This window comes from Pterocles gutturalis, unplaced genomic scaffold (genome assembly GCF_000699245.1).
Source record: "Pterocles gutturalis isolate BGI_N339 unplaced genomic scaffold, ASM69924v1 scaffold23143, whole genome shotgun sequence".
Taxonomy (NCBI): Eukaryota; Metazoa; Chordata; class Aves; order Pterocliformes; family Pteroclidae; genus Pterocles; species Pterocles gutturalis.
In genome coordinates this window covers 1-9,273 of record NW_010126238.1, presented here as the reverse complement: position 1 = coordinate 9,273, position 9,273 = coordinate 1, and the positions used below count along the sequence as shown (strand labels likewise).

Sequence of the window (9,273 nt, the reverse complement as noted above, 5' to 3'; positions counted from 1 at the left end):
AGGGCCTCAGAACCAAAAGGAAAAGGGCCAATCCTCCGGAAAGGTCCTCACCTATATACTGGGCATGATGTGTATGTTATGGAGTAGATTATTAGTCACTCTGGTTCTCAATCTAATAACTGAAGAACAAATCCTGGGCTAGTAACTAGGGCTGTGCCCTCCCAGCTCCACAACCCCCCCACCCCCTCCCCCAGCCCTGTCTGCAGGGAGCAGGGAAGCTGAAAGTACCTGACCCTGGCACCAGCACAAAACATCCCTTCTCACCTTTCTTGTGAGCATAAATCCAAAACACAGCCTCTTGCTAGCTAGAAAGTTAAGTCTGTCTCTGCTTAACCAAGGACACAGTTCCACCAAGAAATGGTTAACTCAGCATCTCACTCAGCAGCACACTACCAGCACCTTCAGTTTTTCCTACTTGCTTTTTTCTTTTTACTTCTCCTTTTCCTTCCATAAAAAGCAGAAAAATAAGAGAGAGGTGGCTGACCCAAACTCTTATTCCCATACTCTACCATTCATAGCACTTAACTGCTTTCAGCTTGTGGAGATTTCTGACCTCTGTTTGTCCTCAAACTGGACTGTGATTCCTCTCACCTTCTTTAAACTGGTTTTTTTTTTTTTCCTGACAGCATCAAACATGTCCACAGAACCCCATTTGAGCTCCAACCACCTTCCATGACCTCATACCTTTTTGCAAAGCTTTTTTCATGTGGCCTGGAATCTAAAGTAGAAATTGAATTACCAGGTTTCTTCAAGAGCTGTAGTTAGAGCTACAAGTTAAACAGCTGTAACAATAAAGGTCACAGGAAAAAAGGGCTAATAGATACTTTTTAATGTGGTAGTAAGCAAGAATGCTTGTCCACAATGTGTGAACACTGAAGTGTGTAATCAAAGCAACACTCAATTGCTTAACTGCCTTGAGACCAGCCAATGCAGTCCCTAGGGACACTGGATGTCCCCATCTCAGAACCATGTGAGTTCACTGCAAACCAGATGAAGTCATCATCCCCAACCTTTACAGCTACTTACACATCTGAATTTATTGGAGTTTCCTTGTCTGAATCAGTCTATCTGGTCTTTAACTCCTGAACTGTAGTCTAAGTGCAATAAGACAGTGTCCATAAGTAACTCCTAATAGAGATAAACACAGCTGCATTAAAGTTTTTGGACAGTGGTTTGTTAGATTTTATTTCAGCAAGTTATAAAGTTTCACAGGTAGCTCAAGTATTCATAGCAGCAGCATCAAGACTGTAAGCAAGTACTTAAATGTTGTTTCAGAAGGGTATTTGTACTTATATACTATAATAGAAAAAGGTCTAACTTATTAGTGTTTGTCAAGATTTACTCTGAGGAAGTGTGCTCAGTGTTGACTTAAATGCTGTAGCAGGCATCTGGCTGGTATTATCTATCCCACAACAGAGGCACTTTCTAGAGACAGATGTCGTTCTCTTGCACTCTTCTCAGAAGGAAGAAAAATAGCTTTTTTAGCAACAAAAAAACCCCAATTTTCCTTAAGACATACAAACCAGGCAGTCTAGATAAGATTCCAGCAAATGCAAGACTCTTGAAAACCAAGCCACATAGTAGTAATACCAGGTTATCCAAGTAAGATCCTGCTCAAATATGGAAAACCAAGCTATCAGTGCTTTCCTATATATTTAATGCAAAGAACACTCTAGATCTATTCTTCAAAAAAAATGCTTTTTCCTGGAACAGTTACATTTAGTCCACTAACAATGAATAGCTGAACTCCCAAATTAATCAGTCTAAACAATCCATAATGTTTTTACTTGTCTTGGAAACCAACTTCCCTGACTTCATGAAGCTATACTTCTTTTGTAAAGTAATATGATACCCTGCTAAGCACAGGTTTTAAGTTCCATAAATCAGTTCCAATCAAACCGCAGCTTAGCCAGGAAGGTTTCCAGAGAGTATTTTTCATGATGTAGCTTCATTAAGAAAAGTAACTTCTGAGAATTTATTTTTAAAATTATTTTGCTAATAGGAACCAGAAGCTTTTTTAATCGTACAAAACCATCAGCTTCCTTACCACCACCCCCAAAGTTTTCAGTAGCAAGAGACTTAAAGAGTTGGTACCAACATGGCTTTGTTAGTTTCGTAATTGACAGAAGTCACAGAGAATGACCCTACCTTAGAAAACACTAAAGAAAAACTATTCAGCTGCAGGCAGAAAGATATATTCTACAGCTGCTTCTATTTCAAAGTAGTCAAACATAAGATTCTCTTGGGTAAACACCTAGTATTAATTTCCAGGCCAGAACTGCACCGACCCATTTCAATGAAGTGGAGAAAGCTCTGTTCTGGAGAGGACACACATGCTCTGGTATAGGTAAGTCCTTATACATCATCTGCTTTTCAAGTCTAGTTGATGTTGGGTTGTTTGGTTATGGAGTTTTTTTTCCCCATCTCCACAGAAAATTATGTTTGAATCCAAAAATCTGCAACTCCTATTATGAGGAGATTCCAGGCTTGAACATAGCCTTGCCAATTTCACTCCTCATATCAATATTGTATGACTTACCAGACTGACTTTCATCTAAATGTATGGATTTGAAGGCACTGGTTTCAGATCAAACTGACCTGTTTTTCAACTTTGGCAAGGCTCACAGTTAAGTTAGATATAGTATGAAAGTGTTAACTTAATGGTTTTGCTACATATACATATAATAATGAATTTTAGATTCACATCAAAGCTCTGTGCAGACAAACTATCTTCACTGGCATGAACAGATCACCTTTGTCCATCATGCATACAACCATGTCAGAAGAGCATGGCAATGGTAGCTTAAGGGAAAGTATCTACACCACAGTTCAGGCAGAAAGGGAAAGCGTACACCAGGACCAGTCTGTATCAAAGCGATCTCTTGTTTCAGAGAAAATAAAAATCAGATTGAAGACAGCACACTTCTCTTACATGTCAGACTGATTATTTACCACTACTTCTTTTGTGCATCAGAACATACCCACACCATTCAATGCATTCATATGCAATACTAATTCTACCCTTCAGAAAAAGGAAGGCCAAGGAATATTCTATTTTGTCAGAGACATCACCTTTACTGTTTTTCCAAGCATGACAACTTAAGTAAAAAAAAGTCAGAGCACAAAACAGTTTGAAGTTTCAGCTACCACCATTTGTATTCCTTTGTGATAGTAGTTTATACACTTCATTTCTGAAAACCCTCCTCCCAAAACCTAAGTGCGCTTCAAAACACTTTACAAGAGAAAGAGCAAGTCAGGATTAAGTTCAGTTCTGTCTAGTATCACCCAAGTTACAAATACATCTGTTAAGCTTTGTCTCTTCCACTTAATCACTCCAAATGAGAAGCAGTTCTAGTTAATGCCAATTCATTTGTTCACTCAAGCCCTGCAATACAGGGGGAAAAAATTACACTTAATTTATAATGCTGTCTTGGGGCAGCTTAAGAGTTTCCATGCATCTGGTTTACTGGCTACCAGATAGACAAGGTTGTTTTGACTTTCTGGGGATATTCTGAGAGGCCAAAGTAACTGCAGAGGCAAGACATATGCATGCGCCAACTGTTCTAGCTCAGAGTCAAACACCTCCATGTTAAACAGCAGTCTAAGGAAGCATTCCCTTCCCACTAAGGATGTACTCTAAATACTGCTGCTTGCCAGAAAAGACTTTAAAAAATGCTGTAGCTATGAATGTACCCAAAAAAAGATGGTTTCAGGTTAGGGGGAATAGAATGAGCAATTTAACAGTACACATGAAAAGCCTGCATCTTTCACTGACTTATTCACTTCACAATCACTGACAAGACTGATGTACATATTTCTGCACCTGCAATTGTAAAAGCAGATAAAATATTTAGTATGTAATTTACAATGTATTTTACCAGCTTGGCATACAGGATGAACAGAATATATCAAAGTAGTTGAGTTATAGGCTTGTAGAGGCCCTGCAAAAATATTACTTCAGATATCTGCTAATTTAAAAAAAAAATCAATTTGCATTTTAGAAGTGATACAATTCAATCTACCACAAAATACAAAGAGCTGCAAAAACATATACCATTCCAACAACAATGTATATAAGTTATTAAATAATGATCTGATTTAAAAGAATATAAATGAAGCCTTTAAGTAGGTGTTTTCTACATGCATATTATTCCCCATTAAAGAAAAATATGTAAAAAGGCCATTGGTAATTGCTTTGTTAACCACTGTAGAAAATGCCAATTCTCTGGTCACAGACGCCACTAGTTTAGCACTTAAGGTCTCTGCACTGTTACATGTGATTATTTTTAAATACTGTTAATTCTATTACTCCATTGGTAAAGAATGTGTGACTTGGAATATGGCAGTCTTCATATTAAGAAGGCAGTGATGCACAGTTTTATAATTATCCAGAAGAACAGCACCCTCCACTGCTCTGTACTTGTGGCTCATCATCAATGATCTGGACACCTCGCCTTGCTGTTCCTGACTGACTGGAACCATTGCCTCTTGCTCTTTCATCCACTTGAGCCGTTTCTATCATTCCTGTAAAGGAAGAAATATATTAGATGACATTCCACTGCATTTTTATGCAAGACTGAGATCTTAATCTGAGTTATATGCACAAAGTTCAGCAAGACTGGTTCTCCTATTCATTATGCTGAAGTGAGCACTCAGGTATCACATGGCACAGCTGCAGGAACATACTTAAATCTTCTTCCTAAAGCACCAAACATCCAGCAGCTCCTGTTGACTAAGGGAGACCTTAGATGCTCATACGTTCTGGAGTTAGTGATTTCAAAAGCTAGATTTACCTACCCGTATCAAGAACATTCTGTTAAAAAAATAAAACAAACAAGAAACTCCACACACTACCTCCCCTAAAAAAACCCACCAGCCTACTCTTCAGACATGCAGGTGAAGTTTTGCTTAAATTATTGTATCGTAGGGAGTTCCCTGTGTTACATTTTTAACCTACATTCCATGATCTTCACCATTTTCTTAGACTGCTGTGTAAAATTTGCATAATTACGACTCCAAGTTTATGATTTGTAACTGACATTTGCAAAGATTTTTGAAAGAGATTGAAACAGTGTTTGAAGCGGGCAGTAGTGAGACCAGTCACATGAAGTTTGATTTGAAGTTACTATATAAGCATGATGAGTACAAGAGCAGTCAGTGCTCCAAAGTGTCAAAAATACATTTTTGAAGTACAGCATGAATTTGCCATATTGAAAACATCCATACATCAAGCTTCAATAGCTGTTACAGTACACAGGTGGCTTGAAGTAGATTCAGATTAAGTCAGTTCTCAGTTCACATGAAGGCTTTTCTATATGGTTTTAAGCATTCTGAAGCCTTGAGCATTTTGTGAATGAGCTCGTTACCAAACTAGATAACACCTACTTTTACAAAGGTCAAGAAACAGTTCTTCAATTCCTTTGTTCTGTTTAGCTGAAGTATGATAATGTTTTGCTCCAACAGATTCAGCATACCTGTAGGAATGCAGATACAGAACTTCATTATACTGAAGGACTTAATCTTTCTAAGCCACTTTACATGAAGCAAAAAGATGATCACAAGAGGTTATTCCGAGTTCAGAGTTAATCTCTGAACATGCTGATTTAATGTAAACAGGGAATTATGTGGTTAAAACTGCCATGGTTCATGAAAAATACTAGGATGAAATAAAGAAAATTTCATGTCTAGAAATGCATTTAAACTGCAAATGTTGACTTTAGTTGTGTACAACTCTCAAGTTACCCTTTGGCCAGTAAAGACATTCCAGGACTCAGATACCAACAGAACACTTAAGGCAACAGCCAGCTAGACACTGCTGGTTTATGCCTGCCAGTTGTTAACAGCATCACAAGTTTATTACTCCAGCATAATTCTGCAATGACTGTTTCTATTAATAATTGGTGTGACTTACGTTTCTGCTTCTTGCACTGAAACATGTCTCTCTTTTTCCAAGTCTATTTTGTTACCTGTTGGAAACAAGTTAATCTTTCAAGTCTTTGTACTCCAAAATTACCCAAAAGAAAGCAGTCACATAATCATTGTACCCCAGCATTTTCTTACAAGCTGTCCCAGTAAAGACTGACTCTTACATAGGTCTCAATTTGGAGCACAAAAATATGATTAAGAATTCCCTTCCCCTCAAGCATTTACAGGCAATGAAGATGAAGTTATATCTGTAGAGATACCAGGTTTTGCATATAAGCCATTGATTCAGCCTTCTGCTTTTCTAATTTACTAAGCAGCTTATCTGTGCTGCAGAAGTTTTTGTAGAATATCCACGTCTACCCTCCTAGATTCGACTAAATCTAAACCCAGCATTTCTGTTGCATTCTATTTAGATTGAAATATCCAGGCTTTTAAGACTTATTCCACCCCCAAAGCACTTGATTATTAAAACAGAGAAGCATCCAGTCTATGCCACTGAGAAGAGCAAAAAACATGACATTTGAGTATTTGCAAGAAGGATAAACCTTATGATACGTGTATCATATTTCTCTTTGTTAAAATACAGTCCGCAGGCATCAGGTACCATGCACTTCTGACATCGTGTATCATTAAACACATTGTTTTTCAAAACTAACTCTTATATCCCTCAATGTGATCTACTGAAACGTCTAGTTCTAACTGAATTTTAAATTTATCAAACTAACAGAACCTTTACCCCTTCACATGTACAGCCTGTCAAAACTGGGTGAAAGATGCTATTAATCAAAAGAAACATTTCCGATACAGACATTAGAATCACATTTAAAAAACCAAACTTACCTACTATACATAAACAGATTTCGTTTCCCAACATTTTTCTTAATTCTTTAACCCAGTTTTTTACCTGCAAAAAGAAGAGAGGTAAGTTTATTTTCACTCAATATGCTACTAACTTAGGCAGTGCAGAACTGACCCATTTACTTCATTAACTGCTTACCCCAGACTTGAAACAAACATGTTTAGAGCAACACAGATGGACAAGATATTCTTTAGACAGCTACACTTCAGCAGGTTTTAGTTCACAGTTGAAATTAAGAGCAAATGACTTGGATAAAATAGCACAATTACTCCAGAAATATAATTCACAACACTTGTGTTAGCCACACCCCAAAGAACAAGATCACTGCGTTGGCAAGTTTAGGTCACGCATGAGATCTTTCATCAAGAGGCACTTACTGACAGATCATAAATGGTACTTTAGAGGTACCTGAATAGAGTTGTTTAGGTTAGATTATACTAGATTGTTGCTTCCTGAGAGAACAGATGGGACACGAGTGTCGAGTCAGCTGACGGTATCTTATCAATTCTGTTGTCATGCTTTAAAGTTGTACGATCATCACATTGACTCAGGGACTGCTATTTTAAGGGAATTTAAGTCATGAAGAGAGGCAATCACTTCAAGAACCTAAAAATAGTTAGGATACATGATACAGAGATAGTTATGCCATAATCATAGAATGGTTTGGGTTGGAAGGGACCTCAAAGATCATCTAATTCCAACCCCCCTGCTACAGGCAGGGACACCTTCCACTAGATCTGGTTAACATGAGCTGGCAATGTGCGCCTGCAGCCCAGAAAGCCAATGGTATCCTGGGCTGCATCAAAAGAATTGTGACCAGCAGGTCAAGGGAAGCGATTCTGCCCCTCCACTCTGCTCTTGTGAGACCCCATATCTGGACTACTGCATCCAGCTCTGGGGCCCCCAACATAAGAAGGACATGGACCTGTTGGAGCAAGTTCAGAGGAGGGCCACAAAACTGATGAGAGGGCTGGAACACCTTCCATACAAGGACAGGCTGAGAGAGTTGGGGTTGTTCAGCCTGGAGAAGAAAAAGTTCCAGGGACACAGAAGCCTTCCAGTACTTAAAGAGCGCCTACAGGAATGTGGGGGAGGCACTCTTCATCAGGGATTGTAGTGATAGGATGAGGGGTAAGGGTTTTAAGGCTGAAAGAGGACAGAGATTTAGATTAGATATTAGGAAGAAATGTTTTACTGCGAGTGCGATGAGACACTGGAGCAGGTTGCCCAGAGAAGTTGTGGATGGCCCCTCCCTGGAGGGGGGCCAGGCCACGCTGTGAGGCTTTTAGCAACCTGGTCTAGTGGAAGGTGTCCCTGCCCACCGCAGGGGGGTTGGAACTTGGTGATCTTTAAGGTTCCTTCCAACCCAAACCATTCTAGGATTCTATGGCTTTGGCAGGAGCTAATTGGAGGCAAACTCACTTAGGAGAGAGTGTCACCAGCTTTCAGCTGGAACATCCTATAGAGACAGCACTGATTTGACAGAGGGTTGGAAACAAACTCACCTGCCCATACTGATCAACTAACACTGACGTAAAATAATTATTAAGTATATTTCCACTATCACATAGTGCAATTTCAAAGTTCTCAAATCTGTAAAAGGTCATGTCACTTAATATTGTTTAGTAATTTTGTTTATACAGTAGAGATCAGTATTGCATGCTATCACAACAGTACTGGTTTATGTTTATAGTCTCTCACAGGTAGCTCATACATCTAATTCTAGCAGGGTTATACAAAGAACACCAGAGAACTTTAGTAGACTGAAAAGTCAGCCTTCAAAAGAATATTAATAAGGCATATACTCACATGCAGATCTAATATATGTATTGCTATTGCTGAAGACAGGAGCTTCCCACTTACACAATCATATAATAGGTTATCTTTCAATCAGTTTACATCTCACACAGAGGTAAAATCTGTCTAGTACCTTTTGAAAAGAGTCTTCATCTGTTATATCATATACTAGAATAGCGCCATTAGAATCTCTGTAGTAGATCGGCCCCAATGCATGAAATCTTTCTTGACCAGCTGTATCCTGCATTTAAAATACACTTGTTAGCATTTAAGACAAATCAAACAATACTTCAAGAAACTTCAAATACTTTGAAACTTTACTTTATTAAGAAAGGCCTAACATTTGAGTTCTAGTAAACCTAAGTGATTTCTCAATAAAATATTCTATTTAGCTATCAGAGGTAAAATAGGAAAGTAAACATACCCATATTGCAAGGTTTACTCTTTTCCCACCAATATTTAGCTTCTTTGTAAGAAAAGATGCCTGTAAAACAAAACAGATTAAAGTTTTACACACAAATGTCTCATTTGACTTCAGATTAGTTTACGAATCATAGAATGGTTTGGGTTGGAAAGGACCTTAAAGATCATCAAGTTCCAACCCCCTGCCATGGACAGGGACACCTCCCACTAGACCAGGTTGCTCAAAACCTCATCCAGCCTGGCCTTGAACACCTCCAGGGATGTAGCAT

The 9,273-nt window shown here is 38.6% G+C and overlaps 1 protein-coding gene across 1 annotated transcript; it reads right to left on the bottom strand.

Annotated features, from left to right (window-relative positions):
- Positions 1–3,433: 3,433 nt before the first annotated feature.
- Positions 3,434–9,065, bottom strand: RAB21 (RAB21, member RAS oncogene family; the record flags this gene model as incomplete). The annotated part of the gene is made up of 6 exons (XM_010078914.1): positions 3,434–4,524; positions 5,386–5,474; positions 5,912–5,966; positions 6,766–6,829; positions 8,715–8,822; positions 9,006–9,065. Coding segments are annotated over 6 exons (516 nt in total), but the record flags the coding sequence as incomplete, so codon positions are not given.
- Positions 9,066–9,273: the final 208 nt, after the last annotated feature.